The sequence below is a fragment of the Nelusetta ayraudi genome, unplaced genomic scaffold (assembly GCF_046127955.1).
Source record: "Nelusetta ayraudi isolate G7.1 ecotype Tasmania unplaced genomic scaffold, CSIRO-AGI_Nayr_v1 ptg000011l, whole genome shotgun sequence".
Classification (NCBI taxonomy): domain Eukaryota; kingdom Metazoa; phylum Chordata; class Actinopteri; order Tetraodontiformes; family Monacanthidae; genus Nelusetta; species Nelusetta ayraudi.
Window position 1 is genome coordinate 15,063,177 of NW_027466061.1, and position 26,410 is coordinate 15,089,586.

At 42.1% G+C, this 26,410-nt stretch overlaps 4 protein-coding genes and 1 long non-coding RNA gene across 13 annotated transcripts; 1 reads left to right on the forward strand and 4 right to left on the reverse strand.

The window, feature by feature from the left end:
* Nucleotides 1-3,049: 3,049 nt before the first annotated feature.
* Nucleotides 3,050-6,096, reverse strand: LOC142884262 (zona pellucida sperm-binding protein 3-like). The gene is made up of 8 exons (XM_076019771.1): nucleotides 5,546-6,096; nucleotides 4,949-5,064; nucleotides 4,749-4,852; nucleotides 4,429-4,606; nucleotides 4,191-4,308; nucleotides 3,998-4,083; nucleotides 3,626-3,849; nucleotides 3,050-3,150 (listed from the first exon to the last, which is right to left on the reverse strand). The coding sequence occupies exons 1-8, from the start codon at nucleotides 5,942-5,944 to the stop codon at nucleotides 3,050-3,052; spliced, it is 1,326 nt and encodes a 441-aa protein (XP_075875886.1). The 5' UTR covers nucleotides 5,945-6,096.
* Nucleotides 6,097-6,839: 743 nt separating this feature from the next.
* Nucleotides 6,840-8,510, reverse strand: LOC142884263 (interleukin-12 subunit alpha). The gene is made up of 6 exons (XM_076019774.1): nucleotides 8,492-8,510; nucleotides 8,238-8,380; nucleotides 8,050-8,136; nucleotides 7,894-7,935; nucleotides 7,357-7,476; nucleotides 6,840-7,099 (listed from the first exon to the last, which is right to left on the reverse strand). The coding sequence occupies exons 1-6, from the start codon at nucleotides 8,508-8,510 to the stop codon at nucleotides 6,968-6,970; spliced, it is 543 nt and encodes a 180-aa protein (XP_075875889.1). The 3' UTR covers nucleotides 6,840-6,967.
* Nucleotides 8,511-9,299: 789 nt separating this feature from the next.
* On the reverse strand, nucleotides 9,300-17,115 carry LOC142885151 (schwannomin-interacting protein 1-like). 3 transcript variants are annotated; one of them, XM_076021328.1, is made up of 8 exons: nucleotides 16,802-16,936; nucleotides 15,509-15,844; nucleotides 13,796-13,905; nucleotides 11,646-11,763; nucleotides 11,308-11,514; nucleotides 10,558-10,681; nucleotides 10,357-10,450; nucleotides 9,300-10,256 (listed from the first exon to the last, which is right to left on the reverse strand). In XM_076021328.1, exons 2-8 carry the CDS (start codon nucleotides 15,536-15,538, stop codon nucleotides 10,205-10,207), a joined length of 735 nt encoding a protein of 244 aa, XP_075877443.1. In that variant the 5' UTR covers nucleotides 15,539-15,844; nucleotides 16,802-16,936; the 3' UTR covers nucleotides 9,300-10,204. The 3 variants fall into 3 exon arrangements, with proteins under 3 accessions (XP_075877443.1, XP_075877444.1, XP_075877442.1); XM_076021329.1 differs by having other exon boundaries at nucleotides 15,509-15,717; nucleotides 16,802-16,934; XM_076021327.1 differs by lacking the exon at nucleotides 15,509-15,844 and having other exon boundaries at nucleotides 16,802-17,115.
* Nucleotides 17,116-17,150: 35 nt separating this feature from the next.
* LOC142885155 (uncharacterized) lies at nucleotides 17,151-22,072 on the reverse strand. 4 transcript variants are annotated; one of them, XR_012926263.1, is made up of 5 exons: nucleotides 21,377-22,072; nucleotides 20,196-20,314; nucleotides 19,220-20,068; nucleotides 19,037-19,080; nucleotides 17,151-17,640 (listed from the first exon to the last, which is right to left on the reverse strand). It is a non-coding gene; the product is annotated as an uncharacterized LOC142885155 (long non-coding RNA). The 4 variants fall into 4 exon arrangements; XR_012926262.1 differs by having other exon boundaries at nucleotides 17,151-17,351; nucleotides 17,551-17,640; nucleotides 19,037-20,068; XR_012926261.1 differs by having other exon boundaries at nucleotides 19,037-20,068.
* Nucleotides 21,925-26,224, forward strand: LOC142885153 (glutamate-rich protein 6). 4 transcript variants are annotated; one of them, XM_076021334.1, is made up of 12 exons: nucleotides 21,925-22,065; nucleotides 22,828-22,947; nucleotides 23,045-23,109; nucleotides 23,222-23,347; nucleotides 23,431-23,514; nucleotides 23,605-23,765; nucleotides 23,830-23,891; nucleotides 23,974-24,143; nucleotides 24,507-24,589; nucleotides 24,723-24,881; nucleotides 25,015-25,240; nucleotides 25,923-26,224. In XM_076021334.1, the coding sequence occupies exons 2-12, from the start codon at nucleotides 22,944-22,946 to the stop codon at nucleotides 26,187-26,189; spliced, it is 1,407 nt and encodes a 468-aa protein (XP_075877449.1). In that variant the 5' UTR covers nucleotides 21,925-22,065; nucleotides 22,828-22,943; the 3' UTR covers nucleotides 26,190-26,224. The 4 variants fall into 4 exon arrangements, with proteins under 4 accessions (XP_075877449.1, XP_075877450.1, XP_075877447.1 ...); XM_076021335.1 differs by lacking the exon at nucleotides 21,925-22,065 and adding an exon at nucleotides 22,281-22,349; XM_076021332.1 differs by lacking the exon at nucleotides 21,925-22,065 and adding an exon at nucleotides 22,430-22,587.
* The last annotated feature ends 186 nt before the right edge of the window (nucleotides 26,225-26,410 follow it).

A 26,410-nucleotide genomic window follows, 5' to 3' on the forward strand; every position in this document is an offset into this window, starting at 1 on the left:
ACCTCAACAGATTCTGCTTTAGCCTTGTTTTTTTTTGTACAATTCAATGATGGTAGTGGTTATTAGTAGCATTCACAAACAAGAATGAGTGCATGAATAGTGTAGTATATATACTACGCTAAATATTGTTCTCAATAGTGGACAATCATTTTTGTATCACATTATATTTGAAACTTAAAGCTGTGGTGTAGTGGGTATGTGGGTATACTCTTAATTCATGCCTTTTTAAAGCAACCCATTCAGCAAAGGAAAAACGCCCGGATGACCATCAGATGGGATTGAGAAGTGGGGATACCCTGTGCTGACTAAAAAAACAAGTGGATATACCCCCATGTAACTGCATATATCTGCACTACACCACAGTTTAAAGCATTTAAAAAAACAACTAATAACAATCATGAGCTGTATTTGGATGATTGCTTTTAGTTGGGCTATAACAGCAAATGGAATGTGGCATGACTCACAGTGTAATGGAATACGGAAACTTGAAATATGGTAATTATTAATAGAATTAGATTACTGCAACAACCTTGGGTTATGTTTAATAAAGGACCATCAAGATCAGACAATACATGCAGAAGAGGTCAATGTTGGAGGTTCTTTATAAAGCATTAAGTCACACAAGCTCAAGAGCTTTTTGTTACTACCCCCAAAGGTTTCCAACTAACAGTTTGCTATTTATTCATAGTCATCGTAATATCCTTAATGAATTATTAATTTTAAACAAAGTGCTCCTAACAAATGCACCCATCCTCTGAAACATCTGCCGCAATTAATGGGGCCGTCGGTGGCTCGTTGGCTACACTGCAGAATCATGGAAGCGGCAGGAAAAGAAAATCCAATGCAAGTCTGTTGTCTGGAACATTGCACAGTTACAAAACACAAGATCAATCATCCAAACTCTTGTGTTGTCAAGTGGCTCGACCACCTCATCCAACCGATGTCCCACTCTGTCCTGCGACTGCTCCGATCGGAGCCCGCATCGTCTCTTCGTACGTTGGCAGGCGTTTGGCTTCTTCGTACGAGGGCAGCTGGGTGGCAGGGGCCACATCAGGCCCACTGCTTTCAACTAGCGGCTCCTGTGACGTGGTCACAGATGGGTGTCCATGGAGTGGCTGGGAGAGCTGTCTCGACTTGGAGCACAATGCTCGATGAACAAAGTATCCCACGGCGAAGAGCAGAAGCATGATCAGGACCCCGGAAAGTTTCCGGGTGACCATTGCGATGTTGTAGTACGTCTTGTCCAGGGACTGCTTGCAACAGGTGACGACGGCGCTGTTGTTTCCCTGTGCGCAGCAGATCTGCTCATCCCGACATATGTCCGGTCCACATCTCCGGATGGAAAAAACATTCACGGGTCCAAGTAGAGAAAGTGTGAGCAGCATTAGCGGCCAGCACCTGCTGAGAGACATCAGTCTTATGTTGAAAGAGCTTAAAAATAGTCCAGGGCAGACGTACAGGTGAACCTACTCACTTGAGTAAAACACACAGAGGGATGTGCTGCATGTAGAGCTGATGCAGGGCCATGATCGACCCTCACTGAGCCCAGATAAAGTCGAGAAGAAGCGTTCGGACAAAAATAAAAGGACGAAACAAGGCAGGACCAATGATACAGTAATACATCCAGGCGTTCACTGAAGACATCGAAGGAAGTCGACCTTCATCTAATCTAGGGGGGGTGAGAAAGACCAAGAGAGGGAGCGAGAGTGAGGAAGAGCGAGCGAGAGTGAGAGAGAGAGGAGAAAAAAACAAAGCTCAGACAGGCTTGAAATGGTCTGTAATGCACATCAGCGTGGCCCCTTGTGATTTATTATGCACTTAGAGGTTTGTAGCTACAGCCGGTTGATGCTGCGCGTAGCCAATCATAAACACAGACTCACAAACAATAGCTCATTCGCATGACACTCAAGTAAAGAGGCGCCCGGGAAATCGACCAGTCGTGTCGGAGGCACAGAGGGAGAGGCAACGATTGATCGGAAGAGTAGAAACAGACACAAAAAGCAAGCCCTCTGCCAAAGCCATGGTTGGATGACCCAGCACCACGGACAGAGCTTCAGCACAGATGCAAAAGTGGTGGGAGTGGATGGAGGCGTTGATGTGCACTGTCCGAGGTGCTGACACAACTCATCACAAAGAAGTAAAAAATGGCTTGCCACACAGAGAGAGCAGAAGCCATTTGGAATATCAACAATGGATTCATTTAGAAGGGCCAAAGTGTGTGGTGTGCTTAAAAGACTGCAGCAGTGAGGCTGACCTCCACTTACAGGCAGATCATAAAGCAGGAAGTGTGAAGAGCTTCCTCTGCTTGGATTTTTTTGCTAAAAATTCTCAAGAAAACAAACAAAAATTAAGCAAAACAATTAACAAATGTCTAACCCTTAAAGGCAAGACATGCTCACTACAACTTAAAAAACAAAAGAAAAAACATTGATTTAACAAAATAAAATAAAAATAACTTTATAGAGCTATGGACCCGATTTCAGGGGATATGACAGAGCAAGATTTCATTTTTCATCATTTGCCCTCAAGATGAATAATCTATAATGTGATTACAGCATAAGTAGGTTGTGAGTTGTAATGGAGGGAAGTGCTCCCTAATAGCATGCATGCTCCTTCAAAATTACTGGTATTAGATTTATTTTGAAATCTACCAACTTTTCATAACTTGAATCCATAATTTGTGGATTTGAGTCAAATTACAAAAACATAAAATGCATTGCTTTCAAATGTCCTCTGCTACAGGTCCCTAATGACTATGGGATGCCTTGAAACTCAATGTTAATTAAGTTATTTGGAAGGAATTAGCGAAATCACATGCAATCCTAATGCTGCTATATAAAAGTATGACAACAATACATTTAATTTTAATGTAAAATATTTATTTGAAACAAACAGGGAAGTAGGGGAGGACAAGAATCTCAACAAAAATATTGGCAAGTTGAAATGGCAAAATGAGGTCAATCAATGAGTCGTTTGCACTGAACGCATCCCTTGATATTTTCATTTTTAAAATGCATTTTCCAACAGGCTTTGTTAGATCTCCTGAGTTTCAGGTGGTAGTGCCTTTTGATGGCTTTTTCAAATCTGTTGAACCTGTGTCAATTTGTCTGGAGCTCAGGATGGTAATGGGTCCCAACTGGAGAGATTTCCCTGCAGGACATATCACATGTGCAACATAAAATTGTGAAGAGGTTAGTGTTAAGTGTAGTGTTAAGGTGTTAAGGTGTAGTGTTAAGTTTTCAGACATCTAAACCAAAGGTACACGTTTTCCAACATTGATTAAGAATTCTCTATGCTGCTTTTTTCCATTTTTTAAAGGGAAATTGCTCAACTCATTTCACCCTCAGAACTTTCTTTAAATCTCATGGTTTCAAAGTGCCCCAATGCCTGCTGCCTCAGACATGTTTTAACCGTCTATAGTGACAAAAACACCTAATGAAAAAAAACTCTGCTCAGACATTGTTGAGGAGCTTGTGGAGATTGGTGGATTTGAAACACTGTACATTGTACCTTTTCAATTACAGAGATCTCGCAAACAATGAACTCACTTCCTGTACTCAAAGCTTAAGAAGCTTTTGCTCCTTTGCAGAATTGAGTGTAAGCAAACATGGAATATTGAGCTCACCTGCTCCTGCCTTCACCAGTCCAGCAAAAGGTTGCTGCAGATTGCTGTGTTGGTTGTGCGTGGTTCTGTGTGGAGCTCCCACTTTAAAGTTGAAGGTGCCATCCCTTTCTGGCCCGTTGTAGGTTAAACTCTGATGTGACATCTCAAAGGGCGGTTGTGACGCCTCTCGATAGGAGGGATCACAACTTCTACACATGTCGTCGTTTCCGTCAACTGACCTCCACCTGGATAAGAAGGCAGTACTACATTTTGGTTGAGGGCAACAAAAAAAATCTTACAGCATTAAAGATGGAAGATTTCTGCATATTTTTGTGTCTGCGTGAGAAGAGAACCGTGTGTCCCCATTCTTAGAATGTTTGACCACTGATATACCTGTTGTCAATCAAAGAGCAGGCCCTGTTCTGGGAGCTGACAGGTAATGTTACAGGGACGGCCTTCACATAGCAGGTGATGTAGACCTACGTTAGAGATAGTTTGGGAGGTAAATACAGCAACCAGTTTTCAAAATTGAATGAAGCAATGACAGCATTTTGACTTAAGCATTAAATAAAATGCAGACAGGAACCTGATTGCTGGATTCATGGTAGAACCTGAAGGCATCAACCTGAAACCTTAGCCTGTCCTCTGCAACTCTTGGCAGGAAATGGGAACTGGAGTTTGTGAGGTAAGTATCAGCAAGACATCTATAGTCATTGGTTAAAAAAAGAACAAAACATGGAAAGGCAGTTAGGTTATGAATAAAACAGGTACATCTTTCCTCAAGGATTCTGTTTTGGTTTTTTTTTACCTCCAAATGTACTGACCCAATATTCTGAACAAAGTCATATCTTAATGAAGCCTCTGCATCTGGAGTTGCAGTGCCAACACAGTGGTCAACGTAGACTCTCAGTGGCGTGTGGTCACGGACAACAGCAGAAACCTCAAAATGAAGTTGGTCACCCAGGAAATAAAGGTATTCCTCCCTCTTGTAGTGCCAGTCAGCTGTGATGATTGGATTAGAATGACAAAATATTACAACAAATTAATTTCATTTTACAAGACAAAAACAAAAGATCAAAAAACATTGTAGCACTTCTCCAAAGACAGTTGATAAAAAAAATAAACCCAAAGATACTCTTATTACCAGTAGTGAGCAGTAGATTAAAATCTATGCGGTCTTCTGCTGATACTGTGGACACCAAGGGAAGCCAGGTGGGGTGTAAAGGAATACCATCCAAAGAGTATCGACTGAAAAAGAAACATTTAAAGTGCTTATTTTCTCAACATCCTAGGAAATAAAAGCCTAAAAGCACAAAAATCCATGTCAGATATGAAATTACTTACTTATCATAATGACATTCGATTGGAATTGCAGCTCCATCAAGTCTAAGTAAACCAGCATCTGAAGGTTCTGGTGAATAGACCAATATAGTAGAGTAGATGATCTTTTCTTCTGATGACTGAAAGACAGACAATTTTAAATGTTGCCATATTTTGCAAAATTACTTTGAAAGTCCAGCTCTGGATGTCACCCTTGTGAGATGTTGTCACTGATGAAGTCATTCACCTGCCTCTGAGACCCTAGTGTCGGCTTTGCGTGTGTCCACTATCAAACATGTGAAAGGTCCAGCAATGAATCGGTGTCATCTGGATGCAGTGTGAGTGCAGTGGGACCTTCTGCTGCTATCAGAAGTTTGTAAATAGAGAGTTAAATAGTCTTTTCTGAAAAGCTATACAATGTTTTAACCTGACTTAATTTGACACTGATCCAATAGAGTCATGAATGTGATTTGAATTGCTTTTTGGAAGTCAAATAATAAGGGTTTACAGGTTTTTTAAAAAAACCAAAAAAACAAACAAAACAAAACAACAACACACCACACAAATCTGCTTTGTGATGAATCTAAAATGAGCTTAGTTTAAAAGTGTGAGAATGTTCACCGAGAGCTGAATTCCACACTCCATCAGGTGGGACCGGATGGTATATTGCGCCTCTGCGGATTGCGCCGCCCTGCACGCACTGCCCTCTGCCGGTGGATCTGAGCCTAAACGCAGGTGTCTGGCGTCCACCTTGAGGCCACTGTCAAATAAATCCGCCTGCACCATCACTTCCATCGTGTCCGGCTGGCAGTGGACCACGACCGGGTGAGGTCGCGGGGGAGGCTCGGCGCTCTGTCGTTGTTTCCCCAACAACGGGACGCGGCTGTGCGTCATACTGGACGAATAAAGGCCTCCCTGGCTGGAGCTTTTTTGGTGCACGAGGCGGCTTTCCGTGTGCGTGCAGAGTGAGACAAGGACGATGATACACCATGCTGTGATGCATTGGGGATTACGATCCATTCTTGGCCCTTGGACGAGTGTTGGAGAAGTTCATATGTCCTGTTAACTCTGAACATATCACCGCAGCTGAGAGTAATCAGTGGTCATCAACACACCTGGAAGGAGGCTGGGCTAATTATTACTCTAAATCGATAATCATTTCGCCAAAAACACTAAAAATCAACCCAAGTTTTTCTGCGTAGTTAATCATTGTCAATGGGTATACAGTATAACCTGCTTTGGGTGTCCTGGTGGGCTTGATTTTGATGAACTCAATTTGCATTGAATAGCTGGGACAGGCTGCCGCAACCTCCACGACCCTCGGCGCAGAAAAAGCGGCGACAGAATGTTGAACAGTCCACTTGGCGGCGCTGCAGCGGCATAAACGAGTTCACTTTTCGCACTTACCGCATACGCCATTCTTTCTATTTCTTTCTGTAGTTATGACAGCAGGGAATTGATTGTGATCCCCGTGCTTTTCTACATGCAGCATCTGTCCTTTGGGACAGATGCAAATTAATAAATTAATTTGTCCTAATGCATACGTTTTGACAAATGGCGTTATGCGTGAATGCATAAGTTAATATTTTAAGTGATCAAGTAATATCAAAATATTTGAATACATTCTCACATTCACATATGCTTGCATGCTTTCCTGGTTGAACTAAAATCTTTATACAGCGAATCCCATTGTATGGTGATTTGATATGCTACAGCAGGAGGTCTCACTTCCAAGAAGTAGCTGGCAGGGACTACATTTAAATTATGCAGACTGTTTAAGAGGTGACTCTTGGATCAAATTGTCAAATTTATGAAGACAACTTGCAGAAAAAAATGGATAAACAAATAAACAATCAGTGTTTTTAGTGCAGCAAATGTTTATTTTGTGTTCCTTGAAAAATGAATGAAGGGACAGGACAATAAATAGAAATAAATAGTCTGTATATATTATGCGTCAATCATAAACTGATGATTGTTAATAAATACAGTTTCACGCATCATTGTGATGCTGAATAAATTGGAAATAAATATTTTTGTTAACAATCACTGCATGTGTTCACCGGAACTCATGTACGCGATGGCTCTGTTGATGGTGATGGTTCGGACTCGGAAGCCACTCAGCACCTTGCAGAGCCTCAGTCTGTCGCCGTAGCTGCGAAGATGCGCCGGAGCAGTCTTTAAGTAGAGCAGGAGAACAATGACTGACAGAAGAAACACACACAACTGCAATGGAGCTCATTAAACAGATCAAGCAGAGCTTACCTTCTCTAAAGTCAAGTTGTCTGCCTCTGACCACATAAAGCAGTTCTGTTTAAAAAACAACAACAGAAACAAACATTTAGCTGAAACAGTAGCTTTCCGTGGAATGTCAAACAAGAACTGTGTTGCCATTTTACAGTGAAACTCAGTTGCGTTGGTGTGGGATAAGTCACCTCCATGAGTTCTCTGAGGCTGAGCAGGAGGGTGTGGAGTGAACTCTCAGGATGGAAGTAGCCGGTCAGGAGTTTGTAGTAGTGACGCAGATCTTCCCTGATGTTTCTCAGACAAGACTCCTGAATGGAAAGACGGTTGGATGAATGTTAATGCAACATTGATGCAACATAATTATGCACTCATGCATCTCCCTAAATACATTGCTATCTTGATAAAACCAATAAACAAATTCTTTATATTTATCTTTGTAGAACATTGGCTGCTTTGTCACCAGTTTTTAACGTCTGTAAAGACAAATCGCAGATTACAGGCGTGCAATAAGCACACATTATGTTGACAGGAGGCATGTCAGTTTTCTGAACCTTTTTTGACATCAGTACCAAAAAGATGCTAAAACATTAACAGAAGAAACCGCCAATGAAATACCTCTGTTTCTGAAGCGCTTTACAAAATATGCATAACTTTTTTCAGTGTTGAAATAAACATTTCAAAACAAAATTGAAAAAAAAAAAAAAAAATTCTCACAGGAAACTCACCTGGTTAAATCCTGACATCACAAGTCCAGAGCACAACAAACCCTGTCGGATCAGCACAACATAAAATATAAATACATAACGAGGCACAGTTGCAAATGAGGGAGCAAAGATTAAATGCATGGCAAAAAACAGGCTTGTGAGACACTCGATTCTTACCTTTGGTGCACACGCTGACGTGGTGTTGGTGTTAAGGTGGAGCTCCACTCTCGGCTTTTCGCACTCGACTCCACCAAACAACGGCCTCTGAGGGTGCACAGCGACTCTCTTTGACGCACATCTCACAAAATGGATTGCAGGAGCCATGATCTGGTTATGAGTTTTTTTGTTTTTTTTGTTTTTTTTACCTGCGAGAGGGTGTCAGTGATGTTCTGTAGGAGCATCCGTGCATAGGAGGTGCACTGTTCTGCCATCTGACCTTGAACTTTCATGGGGAAAGGATGGCTGAGAGGGCAGAGAAACCCCAGGAGCAGCAGCACAGAAGCATAGACTGTGGGAAAGGGGAGCTGCTATTAGAGATGTTTTCTTCAAGGTAAATAACACACACACACACACACACACACACACACACACACACACACGTCAGGGACAGTGTACTTACAGTGGTTGATCAATACCATCTTGGACGGGGCTGTTGATTCAGACTCTGTGAAAGACTGATGGATTCAAATTCTTTCAATCGACTGAATGAACCAAGAACTTCTTGGACATTTTATACCCTTTTTGCTGTGCTCATGGTGGGACTTCCCTCAACTGCTGTGATACTGAAAGTGCACCGTCAAGTTGATGTGAGTTCCCCCTGATGTTGAGATCTTTGTTGAAACTGGAATTAACATAAAGGGAAAAGGATTTCCTTTTTGTTTAATTTTTGATATTTTTTTTGATTAACATGCCATCTTTATACTTAAAGTACATTTAATTCCTTCTTAAATGCTGTGTGATAACGGTCATACACAATGTTTCTCCACAGTTTATATAATACTATGGCTCCTAATAAAAATAATGTTATTAAGATTAAAATATGGTTCTGTTGAATGTTTTTTTTCTCAAAATGAAAGTTTGGTTTAATTTGAATCCATTCTTCATTTGCATGTTTGTCCCCACAGTTGTGGAAATTCGCAAACCTACAGCCACATAAGTGTTAACATTATTCTAAAGGTGTGAATGATTGGGTAAGTATGAATTCAACTGAATGAAACTCTGCACTATGAACTCACAGTAAATACACTGATGCACACGCAGTTATCTGGAAGGCAAAATGCAAATGTGTTCCCTTAAAATGATAAAGCACAATGGGATTAAATATTTTTTTCCTCTGTTACTGTACATTTACTGATTAGAAAATTTCTAAGATGAATTTCATCTTAATAACTCTGCGAATACAAGAGTGAAAACACTTCAACACTAGACATGTTTTAATTCCTTTAATAAATTATATTTTAACATTTACATACAATACATCCAAAAAACTTCAGAACCAGTAAATACTTGAATGTTAAGGCTGTGATTTTTATTGTATATATGTATATTTGTCTTATGTGTTATATTAACTAATTCCAACACCACTAAAGTGAGCATGACAAAAATTAGATTGCACAAAATGATAAGGGCTGTTCCTGTGAACCCGCCTTACACTTTTTGTCTTCATGTAAAGTTCAAAAGGTTTGCCCGTCAGTCTCTAAATACAATTTTAGAGCAGTTGGATGGTGAGCCAGCTAGTTATGACTTTTGTTTTTTCACCTTTGCTGATGTTTAGAGCCTCAACACCAAAACCTTGCCGCAAATCAGTGCAGAGGGTTTAATGACCTTTGTGCAGCTCATTACCAATGTTTGATTGGAAATTTGGGGAGTTTCAAAGACAACTCTAGACAAATTGTTTTTTAATGAGACAAAAATACAAACTGAACCCTTAGCTCAGGTGTGGCCCCCAGTGGTCATTGACCTTCTAAGACAAGGAACAAACAAGGCGTGCAGGTGCTGTCTCTCTGACTCATTGTAAACAGAAAGGTGTGTACCGTGCAAAATGGTGAAAAGGGGTAAAGACAGAATCATCATCCTGATAAGAGGCGTGATGGCGTGGCAACACAAACTCAACGGTGTCCATATTCTAAGCAGCATGTGTAAGAGACAAGGGCCTCTGTCCTCTGTCAACATCCTGACATGTCATTCTAAATAAATGTGCCCGTGGGTTGTTATTATTACAGCATACAACGTTTTCATCTTTCCAGAAACGGTGGGCACAAACGTAGCTTCATGAGTAATGGTGACATGGTCCATGGAGCGGAAGGTAAAGATGGTAAAGCAGACCTCTGGTCTACTTAGAGATCGCTTTCTCGGCCTGGTGCCTCTGGTGACTGTGAGTGTGCCTGTTGGGACAGAGAGAGGAGGAACAAGAAGACAAGAAAGGCAGTTCAGCAGACAGACTTGATTTTTGCGGGGATGAAAAGCAATGCAAGGTAGGTTCACCTAGTGAGATCCTCAATGTCCACCAGCATGGCGTCCTGCTCTACGTGCAGCTCATCTCTCAGCAGCAGCAACTGCACCAGCTCCTCGTTAAAACCTGCATCCCGTCCCATCGAAATGGTCAGTTAATCATCCCGTCATTTCAAATGCTTCGGCTTTTACTGAAAGTATCGAGTGTGTCACGTGTGTGCCTGGTGTACACACTCTGAATCTGAGAGTGTAGGTCATTGGTGATGACTTGCAACTGCCCAAGACTCATGTCTCTCATGTCCCCTCGTCTCAGATTCCTCTTCATCAAGCCCTCGCTGATGTGAGGCAGATGTGGAAGCTGTGTGTGTAAAACCCATGCAGAAAGTTTTAGGCAGAAACAGGGTGGGATTGGTTAAAGTAGCACTATGTAGTTTTCTACCTTAAACTGCTAATTCAAATTCATTTGTAAAAGTCTCTGGCTTGGAACAGGGAGGATGGCACTACTGCCATCTAGGATTAACCAGGATTATTAAACTCCCGTTGCCTGCCTGGCATCCACTTCTAAGAACATGCCTGTCTGCTTCCTTGCTTGCTGTTCTCAACTCTTTCTTTTTTTGCTTGCTCCAAACACACAAAAAGAATCATAAAAATAATGTGAAACTGTAATTTAAAGATAGAAAAACTGCAGAATGCTACTACAAGAGTATAAAAATAAAGACTAAACACATGTTCAAGTCCTGCTAACCCACTTTCCAGGATATAAAAGCCTCACATGTGCAGTTTACCGAAATGATAAAGGGCTGTGGTAGGTTTATGTAATTTCCCTTTTCATTCCCTGTGCAAGAGCTGAATTGGTCTTTCAGTATTTTAGACAAACTTTTCTATGTAAATAAAATTTAAAAAACAGTCTGTCTTGGGGAGGAAAAAAGCCTTCCACCAACAACAACAAATTCCTGGAGTTGTTTTCCCTTCTCACTAACTAACCAAGTCGGCCACAGGTGAGCGTCTGTGGAGCTGGATCTGTCTCTCCACCTCCACCTGCATGCGAGCCATGGGTCGGGCCAGAGCCAGCGCCACCCGCGCCTCCTCCTGCAACCTCCGCTGCACCCGCCAGAACCCTCCGCAGTCATCCAGCGGGTCCGAGTCCTCCTCTGCCGTGTCTCGGTCCGACAGCGATGAGCTCTGCTTGCTCTGGAGAGGAAGTGGCGCACGTGAGGCCGGTGATGTCATGTTTAGTGTTGGCGAAAGCCGCAGTTGAAGGGAACAGGTGCGACAAGGCTGAAAGAGTCTAATGCAACGCCTGCAATTGTATGCGTGCATACCACAGGGGACAGCGGTGTGTCCAGACTGGTCTCTGTCCTGGTGTCCTCGGCATCGCTGTCTTTGTCACTGCTGCTGTCGTTGACAAAACACACCTGCAGGTTCACTCCACTCTGCAGCCTGGGAGGAATCGCAGATGTCATTTCAAATTCTGACCATTGAGGCCTGAAGGGGGATTTCAGAAGACTTGTGTCCGCATTGTTTAACACATGGAGGGAAAAGTAAAATGAGGGAAAGTGAAAGCATAATTTTTGTTGGGCCATTCTCCATTTCAGACAGCAGGAATTCCAAATCCTGCCACATGCATGTTTATATTTGTTCAGATTATAGAAAAAACAAATACAATACAAGCAAAGAAAAATTGTTTGTATTCTAATTGTTTCCCTTTGGTCTTTAGGTGTGAACCCTGGTTCGAACCTGGCCCCTTAGCCCCTTTTAAACAATATATACAATTGTACCAAGTCACTTTCTATAATGCATTTTACCTGAAGGAATTTACTCCTAAATGTAAATCCCCCTTTACTTCATTTAATTTTTATTTTGTGCTACAGCTTAATCCAACACGTTTTACCGTGAACGTAATAATTCACAGGTAAGATAAACTCTAGTGGCCTCGGTCTCGTTCATATCTACAGATGGGAAATACTTGAGTCACGTGACAATATAGCACCCTGACCAACCAAACATGATAATTACATTATGTGGCTGACTTGGAAGAATCTGTCAAACAAACAAACAAACAAACAAACAAACAAACAAACACTAATAAACAAACATCCAAACAGTTTTGTTACATCACTATCGAGTGCGGAGCAAAGGCGTTTTCAGCTTGATGAAATGGAGAATCAGGTGCTGTCCTGCAGCTAGGCCTGAAGACCACAGCTGATTTTCCAGGACCTCGGAACAACGTCAAACTACATCACAGTCACGATACTGTGACTGAAAAGAACCCAACCACCCAAAGTTGCACTACTTGAAGAACAATAACTTACAGACATCTCCAGAGCTGTGCAGGATGAGGAATGGAATTTCCAGCCCTGCTGTAAACTTGGGAGGTTGGTCTATTGCAGCATTCACAGACTACAAACACAGACTTCCTTTTTCAAAGATGTGGACCGCATAGTAAGGCGCACTTCCTCAATCAGGACTCGTTTGATTTGTGTTTGAAGTGACTGAGGGCCAAAGCCGTCATCGAAAAAGGGCAGCGCAGCAAAATGTGTTGACGCTCAGGAGGCGTACTGGTGATGTAAGACCAAAACTGACTGAATCCTAAAGTAGTGACACTGCTGGATGCTTCTCATCGATATTGATATCATGAGGGAAGTATTCCTTGAACCCGATTTCACGAAATGTAAAATGAGAAACACTTAGGTCAACAGACAAAGGAAAAATATTTTTTGATCACCAGCAATTAAAATCTAAATTTAGGCGACAGACCTTACTCCGCATACATGGACTTTCTTTAGTTCTATGAAAGAAAATGTCATCATCCTGGCATCAGGAGCACTTCACTATGCTTCATTTGATGAAGTTTAACAGGAAAAACTGGTAAGTACCATCGTACAAAATTCTCTTTACCAATAAAATGTGTCTCTATAGCATCTTTTCAGAAAGTATGTGCTTCAAAAACACACCATCCATCATCTTTGTGATGTCACAAAGGGCACTGACTGCCTTGAAACTTTTAATTTCCTTCCAAACATGTGGCGGGCACAAAAAAGCATTAGTGTTAGCAGGAAGCTAAAACCTGGTCTTTTTTTGTTGTAGGTTGAATAGAAAGAATTCTAAATCTTCTAAATTGTTTTGTTTTTTGAAATGTAGAGAACTTTTCAAATAATTCCAGTGTGTGGCTGCTCCTCCTCAGTCTACGTTTAAAGCTTCCTCAGACCAAAGACGGTATGGCAACAACATTTTTGACAAATTTTATATTCAGGTTTAAAAATAGATGAGTATATCAGAGTGCGCCACATGAATAAGCAATCAGTTCTATCTGAGCCGTATCTCACTGTTTATCCAAGGAAAACATCAAAGGGTCCAAAGTGTCTGCAGTCATGCAGTCGGAAGCAAAAGCACTAAAATATCGTTGCTGGCCTTCAAAGGCTTCATTGATCAAACCTACGACACACGCACACCCACACAGATTCAAACCTACCGGGAGGACGGACCATTTGTGCTGCGGCTGGTGTAGATGACTGGCTCGTCGTCATAGAAACTGCCAAGGGCAAGTTTCTGCCTGATGCACTCTCTCTCATTCCTCTGGGCCTGCAAGAAGAAAACAGAAATTCATTTAAAGAACAGACGTTGCGCACCATTCAGCTGGTATACCAGCTGACGATGCCGGCCGAGGGGGGAAACCAGAAGAAAGACAACAACAAAGACAAACAAGACAAACATGGACAAAAAAAATGTCAAGCACAAATTCAGTTCCAATCACTAGCACCATTTTAAAATCACACACGTCTCGGTAGTTACTTGATAATGTTAGTGACTCTCTTTAACACATCTTCCTCATCATCACCATCATCATTATCATCTTCCTCATCACGAGTCTCGATTATCTGGTCCAAAATCAATTTTTGCTAACTAACGAAAAAAACTTTATGGCCCTCTGTACACAAAATGTGAAATCCTGCATTTGCTAAAACCTGTAATTGAAATCTTTCTTCATCATCATTCATTACCAAAACCAAACATGTTCATGAATTCCAGAATGGCAGTTTTATGTGTGACTCGACGATTTTGTGAAGCATTTTCTCTTGCCCTCTCTTTCTCTCTCTCTTTGTTTCTCTCTCTCTCACACTCTCTCTCTTTGTTTCTCTCTCTATCACTGTCTCTCTCCCTCTCTCTCTCTCTCGTTTGAAACAGATTGCTTTTTAAAATCCCAAAATTTCAACAGCTTTCTCCGACGTCAGTCCATCTGATTACACTCAGCATCAGCAAAGTGTTTGTTTTTGTTGTCACTGTTATCATGAAATGATGGGAAGCCATTGTTCCATTTTGTGTGATACTGTATATATTTATATACAACATATATATATATATGTATACGTATTTATATATGTATATATATGTATATATATATATATACACATATATATACACATATAAATGTGTATATATATATATATACAAATATATATATATATTTATACATACATACATATATACATATATATAGCGCACATCTATTGAATAACATGTAAAAAGACTCACTCACTCACTCTTTCTCTCTCTTTCGAAATAACCTCAAAACTAGGCTGACACCAACCCTTGGCTCAGTTTTTTTTAAACGATGCATCATCATTTGAGGAGCTCTGATGTAAGAGCATCAATCACAGATGATTGCCTTCGCTCACCCAGCCAACAGCGTTGCCCCTTGTGTATTCTTGTCAGACAGCTGGACGTCCAGCACTGTCTGTATTGTCTACACACACACAACACACCCTTGATGACACAGCCAATGTGGTCTTATCATAGCCGATCACCCACTAAAGACCACACAGACACACACAGTTCCCCACCTAGCAAAGATTTCATTTGTAAGGTGCAAGAGACTTTCTTACTTGCCTCCTTGTCTGGTTTGATGGCTAAAATGACTGTAGAGATGAGACTCATCATCAAAAACCTGGACCAATCAACACAACAATAAGATTATTTTCTCCCAAGAATAAATCTATGTCATGAATAAATATAGAAACAAGCAAAATGAACCCGTAATGATGGTGCCCACTGCTAAACACTTCTCACATCTATGACGGCTGTTTCATCACCACGGTGGATAACTGAAACAAACTGTACAGGACACACTGCACGCACCACGCCCTCAGCAATCGCCCACACACTCGAGTGACACAAATCCACACACCTGGTAAATGCGTTTCTCCTGATGCACCATCCTTCAGCACATCGTACTGAAACAGCTGCCCTGCCCTTCTCTGTACTGCAGTGAAAGCCAGACCCCGGAGACCCTCTCTTATACCGCAGCTCCGCGCAGGAGAGGGAGGTGGGAGCGGCGATGGCGGCGGAGGGAGAGGGGAGGAGGGTGAGCAGTGGTGGCGGGAGGGGTGAGGGGAGCTGGAGAGGAAAGAGTAGGAAGAGACGGAAGCAGGAGGAGGAGCAGGAGAGAAACAGAGGAGGGAGGGGAGATGCTCAGTGCTACCACGACTGAAACGCTATCTGCTCCTCCATCTTCCTCATCCGTCTTTGAGAGGGACAAATAAGAAGAAGACAACATGACGAAAAAGCTGCTCAATATCTGCTCACCTCATTGGAGGTGACACAGGCTACACAGGTCTGGAGGAAGAAGGCTCTGTGATTGATGCCACAGGCCAAGGTGGCTGGGCTAAATATAGTGTGATGGACGACACAGCGGTGGAACAACAGTTGATCAGCGTTGTTAAAGCAACCTGTCACAGCGCCACCAGGTTATTCACATTCACCTGAATCTGTGTTGTGTTCAGTGTATTTGATCTTGAGGTGGGATGGAAAGGAGGAGAAAAATAAACAAATAAATATATATGTAGAAAACGGAGTGCCACAGAAGGTTTTTCCTTCCTGTGGCAATAAAACTGTACAACTCCTCACTGTGAAATCACTGCTTACTTCACACTTTCACCTATTTTACAGTCGACCATTTTTTTCCGTATGTTCAGAGCTGTGGGATTAATAATAAAAGTATTCTGATTCTGATATACATACATACATACACACACACACACACACACACACACACACACACACACACACACACACACACACGCACGCACGCTCTCCCACAGGAATCCCCTCTTCCACTTGGCAGGCTCGAGTGTGATGAGCCGTACAACGGTGCACGTGCCCACTCGTGCAAACAAACCGCACGCTCACACGCACGCAGTCACAAGCTCGTAGTCCTGCCAGCGCCGTGTCACACAGGAACGCTGGGCTGATTAAACCAAACGACATTTTAGAGTCATTTCTTGGCCATCATCAGCATCAGAGGCCTGACGTCCTCTCCTCAGCGTTTGAGCCCTTTCGCAGTTCTCCAAATACAACTGTGACACAGACCTCAACCTCTGTTTCTGATAAAACCTCATCACTCAGCAAACTTTAGACACTGAAATAGTGCTAATTTAGATTTGTGCTCTCGAACTCAGAGGAAGATGGTGCCGTCACTCACAGAGATGCTGCATCTTCTGGTTTGCCTTCCACCAAAGTATTCTTCTGGCGGCTGTACAAAGATGTCCTGGAGCTCCTCGGCCCAGCTGCGGCTGTTCACCATGCCGCCTCCTCCTCCTTCTCCACCGCCTCTCTGTTGCTGTATGCCATTCTCTCCGCAGTCCTCCCAACAGTGGCTCTGTGTGGCCTTTCTTGTGGAAACCTCTCCTTCCTTTTCCTCGTCCATGTCCACATCATAGTCCTCCATCACAGGGGTACTGCGTTGAGCAAAGGAAGAGCAAAACCAGAGTAGCTGAAAGTAGTCCGAGGTAAGGAGAAGATGGTGGGACACATTCACAACATATTTGGTTACACATCATTTGGTTCGCACATTTGATGTTTTTTCGTTTCTAACCTCTACCTTCTTAAAACTTGTTTCAATGTGATGCTTAATGAGTGTTCATATTTAGTTCTCGTTTAGTCAGCTTTCCTCTTCTCTGCTGCAGAAGTCTTATGTGCTCGCACTGTGTGGCTGTGCACAAATGGCAAATAAGGCTTTGTGATCGTGAAATCTAATGAAACAAAATGCACCATAATTAGTTAAATATCAAACTAAATACTCATACTGTGTCTACAAATTAAGGTTGTTTTTTTAATTTATTTATTTTAATCCTGCTTTCAAAAATATACATTTTGCAAAAACTGTGAAGGCCAGTGTCCAAATTTCCTGTGTTAAACAAAACAGCAAAATAAAGCACATGCAAGACTCACCTTTGTCGCAGAAAGTTCAAGAGCAGAAAAAAAGGGAACGAGAATAAACAAAATGTTGAATCAATGGACGACTGACTCTGGCATGCTGCGCTGCAGGGTGACAGTGAGAGGACATAATTGTGCATTGATTAATATTTCCTATTCCACAGCGACAGAGATCCATAGTTCCAGGCAACCAACGCTCAAAAACTCAAAGGATGGATACAAGTGCGCAGTTCTGCTTTCAAATATCTGGTTTACACGATGCTCTGTTGTCACGTGTCTTACGTTCAGTGACGTGTGTAAATTGTGTGTGTGTGTGTGTGTGTGTGTAGCATCCAAGCATGCCCAGAGGACAGCACGCCATGTGGAAGTATATACGAGCAGACAGAATGGGGTGTGCACTTTTCTAGTCTACACAATGCCATGCTTTGCTTCTTTCTCCAGAAATGGTCTAAAATAATGAAATAACAAAACATGTGCAACTGTTAAATAGGCTAAAATCTGCAATTCTCACACTTGTTAAACTTCCTGCATTTAAAGGGTGCCTTTGTCAATGCTTTCATGCTTGATGTTATAAGATAACCATGGCTAGGTGTGAGTCAGCAGCTCGGGATCGCAGATATTTCACCGTCATCTTGTCATCTTGCCTTAGTGTGACTGAGACTTCAAGCACCTCCAGGCTACCCCCCCGTTACCTTCCTCAACCACAAGTCCATTGCTTTCTGTATAAAAATGAATTGAATGCATTTTCCCTGCACATGCACTTACAGTAGTGGTAGGTATCAGTTTTCACCTTGCACTGCCAGGTTCACAGGTGAGCAAAGAGGAATATGACAGAGACTCAAGTACAATTTGTGAGATACAATCAACCATATCCTGTACCTTTGCAACAGGTGCAATGATCATTTGCCCTCCATAGTAGTAGGAATAGGAGCCTAACGGTAGAAACTTGAGGGACTTTTATTTTGTTGGTTAATGTGCATTAAGGTTAGTTGAGAATTTACATTTGAACGTTTTCCTGAGTTTTGGAGTAAGCACACAAAACCCGGACGTTTATTCCAGTACTGTTTTGCTATAGGCACGAGAGCTTGTGCGGTGTTGTATTTTTTACACATAATAAATTAAATATGATCCACAGATACTTTGCCCAAATACCTTCCAACGATTGCCTCTCCCTAAGCAACGGGATTTATTGGTAGCAGGTTCTCATATTGATTAAGAAAGTAGCGTTTGTGATATTGGGCTAGATGGCATTGACACAGCCCATGTACATGTTCAATATGCAGAGTTTACGTTGGTTCGCAGGATTGGTGAACAGTTGTTTTCATTTCAATCACCTCCAAAGCTGAGGACACTAAAGTTTACCCACAATGATGAGGCTTAATCTGCACTAGTTAGCATTTGCTGGGGACACTTTTCCTGACAAGTTAACAACACCTCAAACAGGTCTGACTTTTTGAGTTCACTTCAGTATGTAATTAGGTAGTGCGCACTGGTTACTGACCCAGAAGTGTACACATTTCCAACCATGACAGGAAATGGCAACATCTAAAAAAGAGGAAACTAATTAAAACAGGACTACTCAATCTGAAGATAAACCTGTGGCAGGAGCAGTATTGAATGTTGGATGATGGTTACAGTGCATATCACAACTGGTCGGATAAGGAAGCTTGTTGGAGTCATTTACTTTGGCAAATTTAGTATTCTGTTCTCCACAGCTGGCACAGTTGTTTAGTGACCCTCTATACATATTACAAACAAAGTGTTTTTCAATCATTTATTTACCTTGAAAACCAGAGTTCTCCGGAAACTACGCTTTACGGTGAGGATTCACAAATCTTACTGGAGACTGTCCCGGTGGCATTTGAAACAACTGCCACTGAGGGTGCATCGCATAGCTTGAGGGAGCTATTGCTGCAGCATCTTTTTTCACAGTTGCAGACCGCATTTGGCTTGCAACTTGTGGCTGAGCAGCAGGAGGGAAATTATAAGGATGCATGGGAATTGGATAAGGGTGGTATACAGGAAATGGAAACTGAACAGTTGACTGAGGATTGTGAAGTTGCCAAGGGTAGGCATTCGAGTATGGCGGGAAGGGAAACTGATACATTTGGGCGACTGAATCAGGTTTTGATTGTGTCGCGTCAGCAGGGGGTGTGGTTGTGGCAACTGGTGCTGCAGTGGTAGCTGGAGGCAAGAGAGAAAATCCTTGATTCATTTTGAAGTAGTATGGGAAAGGTTGCGGGAATGCCGAATTCCCAGCGGAGTTAGTTAGAAAAAAGGGATGAGAGATGTGTTGTATTTCTGCTGACAAAGGAGTTGCTGCAGGAGACTTGGGAGAAGAATTAGGATTTAAAATAGGATTGATCCGGAACTGAGAATATTGCGGAATTTCGGGCTCCCTTGGAGGTGGGGGTGGCGAAGTCATTGCAGTAGCTGGTGTACTCATTGAAGAATCTTGTGGTGGATTTAGTTTTGGACACAAGAGAGAGACTGGTGCTCCAAGCCAATGCAGCGGGAGTACATAGCTTCCATCCTTTAGGGGAAAGCCCAGAAAAACAAGCCCATTGAGGTTAGGTAGTAAAAACAAGTTTCAAAACAAACTAAGATTCCTTTTGCAGGTTTAAGGACAAACAAGACATTTGTGCGACATCAGCCCTTACCTCTTGAGCTACATAGCAGCCATCATAGGGAACTGACATAACAAGGACAAAGGCTTTTCTGTGCACATTATAGCCACAGGTGGAGGGAACCTCAAATAAAGGCAAAGGGGTCCCATTTCCTGTAAGGAAACAAATTAGGAGACTAATTAGCAGGGAACACAGGCTCTCAAGCATGCAGTGACGAACAGAGGTAGCAAAAGTATTCACATTCTGTACTTAAGTGATGGTTTAAGTACTGATGTATCTCCATTAGTACAGTAAAAGAAAGAAAGTATAGATAATAAAATGGAGTGAAGTAAAAATACAGATTTTTTGAGACATTTTTGATAATTTTGCAAAAATGAAAAGGTGACAGAATAATCTGGACAGAACTGACCAGGGGCCAGCTTTGGTTCTCTCAATACTATAGTTTTCTTTCAACGCTGCTGTGCCACCACAGTGTAATAACTAGTGATAGTTATGACCAGTAAGCCATTATTAGATGTTTATACTTTCAATAACCAATGTTATTTTCTAACACAGCTGAGGTACTAGAATAGTCTCCCTCTAACCCCCCAACATATGTATACACACACACACACACACACACACACACACACACACACACACACACACACACACACACACACACACACACACACACACACATACATATATATACACACACACATATACACACACACACACACACACATATATATATATATATATATATACACACATATATATATATCAGCATAGTTAAATTACTATAATAAATAAGTTAAATACTTTTAACAGAATTTGTATATTTTAAACACAAAAGTAACAAGCATGTTTCTCCAATTTAAGAAGTAGAGAGTGGAGATCTTGTGTACACATGTAGGGGAGTTAAAGTTAAAAAAGTTGACAGAAAAACAAATAGTAAAATTACTGATACCTGAAAAATCTACCTATGTACAGTAATGAAGTATTTGTCTTCGTTACTTCCCACCTCTGGTGACAACTACTCTAAAAACAGCACCACAAGCAGAGGACCAACTGAATGGGGAAACTTGGAATGTGAAATCTATGGATCTATGAATTAATTTTTTTTTTTTAATGATTTTTGGACTTGAAAAATAATGATGACCATTAGAAATACATTACCTCCCACCATAAACAAAATTTGCAAGTTTTGTGCATGGCTTAATTTAGTTTACCTTGTTCAACGAGAACATGAGGGGCTCCTGATCCCACTGCTCTGAACTTCATGTGGTCCCTGGCACACTGGAGGTTGGGAAACATATTATGCCATGCTTCCCGTGCCACCCTGGCAGAGGCATCGAGCCTCTCTTGTCCTTTTGATCAGCAGGACAGTTCAGTAAAAGAAACAAAAAAAGAAACAAAAAAAAAAAAACAACAACATTCAACTAAATTCCATTCTGATAACGCTCAGGACGGTGTTCTTCTACCTGGCTGGTCAGCTTGATACGGTTTATCAACCCCAGCGTTTAAATGCTCGACTCCGTCTACACCCTGAGACTTTACAGCAGCGTCTCTCTCAAAAACTCTCCCGAACACGATTCTTCCCTTCTGGGTCTCCGTCGTTTGGACTGCTGCCTTGTTCGGTTCGTGTTCTCCTTGTCTCACCGTCTTCTTCAACCATAGGCAGTGCGTTGTTTGTGCAAAACAAAACATGGAAATGACGGCCGCGGTCAAATAGAAGGCGGCACTTTTCCTTTTCTCTGAAGGTATCATTCTGTCGCGACTTCTCATAAAGCAGTACTACGAACAGCGGGCGGAGCGGCGCCCAGCCGCAGGTATTTCAGTGGTGGCGTTTTGCACCTGCTGGTGTCACCGACCAATCAGCTGCGTAGGAGAGCAGCGCGGCTGATTGGAGCCGAATCAGGTGTGTAGCCTACCGGTTCCACCTGCCGCTGTCACTTTACAAACCTATCTATCTATCTATCTATCTATCTATCTATCTATCTATCTATCTATCCGACTTTGATTCCAGAATGATTAAGTTGTTTTTTTTAATGAAAGACTTTAATCTCGGAGACAATGGAACATTTTCAAACACACGTTGTTATATCACTGGCTCTTTTAAAATGCACGGAGATGGAAGTGGGCGTGTACCATCCACGCCACAAAGTGTTAAAACAGAAGAGCAATGACAGCCTGAGGGTGGCGGTAATGAGCCTGTTCAGAAACGAGAACGTCAAATTCGCCTTTGTCTCAACACAAACGTTGCGCATTAACGTTTAACGAAGTCGCAGCGAAAACAGTGTGACGCTATGCATATTTGTTTCACAACATTTGGAAGTAGGCACAAGGATTAAATAAAAATATTAAATTCACGCATTAATCTGAACACAGCTTTTCTCATCTCCAAGGATACAGACAACATTAAGAAGAGTGACGCGTTGATGTGAGCAAGTTGCTCTATATCCAGTCGTAGTTTCTCTCTCTCTCGATGTATATAGTTTCATTATTCTTTTTTTTTTTTTTTAACATAAATTTAATATCTAGTGCAGATGCATTAATATCCTCTTGCTACTTTGATTTTGTTCATTTTTATTATTTATGTTTTTGGCTGACTGTACATTTAATCAGGTATGTTCACACTGCAGACAGTGTTCTGTCTTATCGACTGTAAATTTCCTCCTAGTTAAAGTCCAATAGCAGGGGAGACAAAAATACTTGAGCTGCTGAGCAGCTATATTCCATTGTTGGACACGTTCAGTGACACGGTGATTCTACTCTAGTGAAGACTGACAAACAAATATGGGTTAGTAGGCTTTATTCTAATAAGATAAAAATGAAAGTATTAAGCAACTGGTTGCCGCTCTAGAAAGGACCAAAGTGTTTTTTCACTGACTCTCCAGATTCCACCACTGCTGCTGTATCAAAGGCTGAGTCCTGCAAGCCACATCCTGTTGAGGACAACCTGGTGAGGCATTTCTACTATGGCTTATTTTCCTTGCCAGTCTTGTCTCTCTTTGATTCACTGATTTTCAAATAAAGCTTAATAAATGAAATAAAACTTCTGCCTGCTTGTTAAGATTCCAGAGGAGGACCTCCGGTCTTTCGGTGACCTGCCCTTCTGTTTCACTGAGGCAGCAGGAATTCTGAGGTACAAGCGGGAGTGTGACATGTGCAGGCTAAACCCACCAAACATTCCTCCAGGAGTAAGAGCTTCCACTTTCATCTTAAATTCCCATCCAGCGGCATCTTTCAGTCACTGATTATACCAATCTGACACTGTGTCCAGGCCCAGCCTCTGACTGAATACCCTGTGAAATGCGAGTTTTGTAGGGAAACAGCCAAACCTTTACTGGATGAGCAAGATCCAGAGGTGGGAAAGGGGGGGAAAATGCGACAGAATTCTCAAATATACCTGATGCAAAAAAAGTTTTGCGTGCATCCTCTTCTGTGTGCCTCTTAGAAAGCTCTGACCTTCTGCTGCGCCAAGTGGCAGGAGCTGTATGAGATACTCGAGGAGCATCGATGTGACCTGAGGCCTGAAAACTTAACATTCCTGGTAGATGAGCAATACACAGCGATACGGCTTCCCAACCAAAACAAGGAGATGGATGACCTGAACAGGTACAAGTCTGCACCATGAATAATGTGCTCACCTTCTTCCCTCACTAATCTTCATCCCTATTAGTGAACTACCAGGGATCGCAATGTACAAAGCCGATGCAATCAAGCTTCCAGTAGTCAAAACTTGTGAGTAACAATAGGTCCAGTCCTGAGTGTGCAAATTATTTGTGACTTTATTCTGATAATCTTGCTCTGTGTTTTCTTGTAGTTGCCCCGGCCTCCAAGGTGCTCCGCTTCCGGCTCTCTAACCCTCCCAATAACGATTGCTGGTATGTATTCCCAGCTAGCACAGCTGGCATGTTCTTGGAAGTAAAGGACATGGATGAGCTGTTCCCACATTGTGACCATATACCACACCGGTTTGGCATGTGCCATCAAGTAAGTGCAACTTTGTTTCTGTCTTGTATTTGTTTAAGTTTCCAACAATAATTAAAACATAAGTATTAATGTATTTTATACCAGTGGTATGTATACCTTGAAATGTCTACACAATTTTTCAGTTCAGTTTAGTCAGCTGAAGAAGCCAACACTAATCTAAAGTTTTGACTGTGTCTGACTGCACAGTGTATAGACATAGCTACCTTGGCATTTTAGTACTGGACAGAATAAATAGGGTTCACTTTTCAGACTTTTAAAACTTCTCCAGATCTCAGAAGATGCTATTATACAGGCTGACTGACAATTATATTAATTAGTTCTACTGTTTTGATTGATTTTTCATCTCATTACTTGTATTCACAGGATAGAACAGACTTCCGACAGAAGAATTTTTCCAGCGGCACAAAATTTCTCATTGTGTTCCCTGATGGTTCAGCACAAATCTTGTATCCACCATACAATTAGTTTTCAAAGAAATTCAAATTCAATTTAAAAACAAATGAAAAAAAGAGCAGATCACGATGCACCAGACTGCTTGTTCATATAGCTGATTTCTCATCCTTATCAACATGATATCAGTTACCCCTCAGGCCACTTGGCTGTCCTTGTCGTAGTCACAGGAGAGAACAAGCGGCTCTGCATTGTATATGAGGACGACAGCGGCCCTCATCACACAATCCGAGCCATATTCCATTCTGATGGCAGGGGAACGTGCTATTACGGCCATGGTACCATATGGTGAGAGCATTTTCAAAATTGCAGTACCATGAGTGCAGACTGAAATTGTAGTTTAAAGTTGGGGAGATTTTTGTTTTGGGACAAAATGTCGAACATATGGAGCAGAATAGTCTTTCATGTTTCTGTGTTTAAGGCTGAACCTGAACAGATCAGGTGGTTTGTGTTTGGATGAGAAGGGGGCCAAAATATGCCGTTGGTGCTGGAGCACTACAGGGTCCATGCCCACCCCGCTCCACCCCATCTTTCTGTCCCTGAACAGAAACGTTGGGGTCCGAGTTCTGGGGCGGAACAAAGTATTTGTCACCTTCCTGGCGAGTGGCCAGCAAGCAAAGATCAGTGTGGGTTCCTGCTGCCCCCCGGTGGGTATTTCCTTCTTTTTTTCTTTCTTTCTCTTCCGTTCAAACCCCCCCCCCCCCCCCACACACACACACACTTCACTAAACACTTACAGATTCTCTGACACAAATGTAAGTATACTGAAGGCCCACAGTGTAAGTTCTGGTACCATCTAGTGGTACGAGAGCATATTGCGACAAAGTAAATTATTTCATTCATTTAGTATTGTGTTAGGTGACATGGTGGCGCAGTGGTTAGCGCTGCCGCCTCACAGCAAGAAGGCCATGAGTTCGATTCCGGGGCCCGGGCCTGGGACCTTTCTGTGTGGAGTTTCCATGTTCTCCCTGTGTCTGCGTGGGTTCTCTCCGGGTTCTCCGGCTTCCTCCCACAGTCCAAAAACATGCATGTGAGGTCAATTGAACACTCTAAATTGTCCATAGGTTTGCATGTGAGTGTGAATGGTTGTTTGTTTCTATGTGGCCCTGTGATGAACTGGTGACTTGTCCAGGGTGTCACCCTGCCTTCGCCCTAAGACAGCTGGGATAGGCTCCAGCAGACCCCTGTGACCCTGAATAGGAATAAGCGGGTATAGAAGATGAATGAATGAGTATTGTGTTATGCCAAAGGTCAGTAAAGGTCAGTAATTAAATTAATTTGTTGAACATCATAACGGTAATGATTGAATTTTTTTTTCTCCCTACCCAGGATGAATGTCTAGCAATGGACGATATCCCACGACCATCTATGTGCAAAGAGGAGTTGTTTGTGTTAGCGGTCCGGGTTAGATTCCACCTGGCGTTCCACTATCTCCAGTTGTGCGTGAAGATCCCCACCTACCCTCGGCCGCCAATGAACACACAGTCGCCACACCTCCTAATGGTTTCCAAAAGGATTCTGACATCCAGCGCCCATATATTGATGGGTGCCAGCGACAGGGCCTTCATCTACCAGTGCCTTCAGGACTGTCTGTGATTTAGTAGCAATAAAATACAGAGATTTTTACATGCCGCTTGGTAGAGCTAACCCTGACTCCTAGTATACAAGGATACTAGGTGACGATGTTTCTAAAAAAATGATCTTTGCCAGGTTTTTTGTTGTGCGTTGGTGTGTTACAAGTGATTTTACACCAGCTGATCTGCTTCAAAGATGTTTGGAGATCAAAGATGATGATGATTCTGATTTGAAATCTCACC

Excerpts from the sequence above, each read along its gene's own strand:
- LOC142884262 (XM_076019771.1), bottom strand. The coding sequence starts at position 5,944 with ATGGATCGTAATCCCCAATGCATCACAGCATGGTGTATCATCGTCCTT. Across the intron at positions 4,607-4,748 it reads TAATCTACTGCTCACTACTG|CTGACTGGCACTACAAGAGG; the intron begins GTAATAAGAGTA and ends CAATCATCACAG. Across the intron at positions 4,084-4,190 it reads ACCATGAATCCAGCAATCAG|GTCTACATCACCTGCTATGT; the intron begins GTTCCTGTCTGC and ends TCTCTAACGTAG.
- LOC142884263 (XM_076019774.1), bottom strand. Across the intron at positions 8,137-8,237 it reads TCACTGACACCCTCTCGCAG|AGGCCGTTGTTTGGTGGAGT; the intron begins GTAAAAAAAACA and ends GTGCACCCTCAG. Across the intron at positions 7,477-7,893 it reads TGATGTCAGGATTTAACCAG|GAGTCTTGTCTGAGAAACAT; the intron begins GTGAGTTTCCTG and ends CTTTCCATTCAG.
- LOC142885151 (XM_076021327.1), bottom strand. The coding sequence starts at position 17,047 with ATGGAGGACTATGATGTGGACATGGACGAGGAAAAGGAAGGAGAGGTT. Across the intron at positions 13,906-16,801 it reads CCAGAAGATGCAGCATCTCT|GCCCAGAGGAATGAGAGAGA; the intron begins GTGAGTGACGGC and ends TTCTTCTTGCAG. Across the intron at positions 11,515-11,645 it reads ACACACCGCTGTCCCCTGTG|AGCAAGCAGAGCTCATCGCT; the intron begins GTATGCACGCAT and ends CTTCCTCTCCAG.
- LOC142885153 (XM_076021334.1), top strand. Across the intron at positions 23,348-23,430 it reads CACCAAACATTCCTCCAGGA|GCCCAGCCTCTGACTGAATA; the intron begins GTAAGAGCTTCC and ends CACTGTGTCCAG. Across the intron at positions 23,892-23,973 it reads GCTTCCAGTAGTCAAAACTT|TTGCCCCGGCCTCCAAGGTG; the intron begins GTGAGTAACAAT and ends GTTTTCTTGTAG.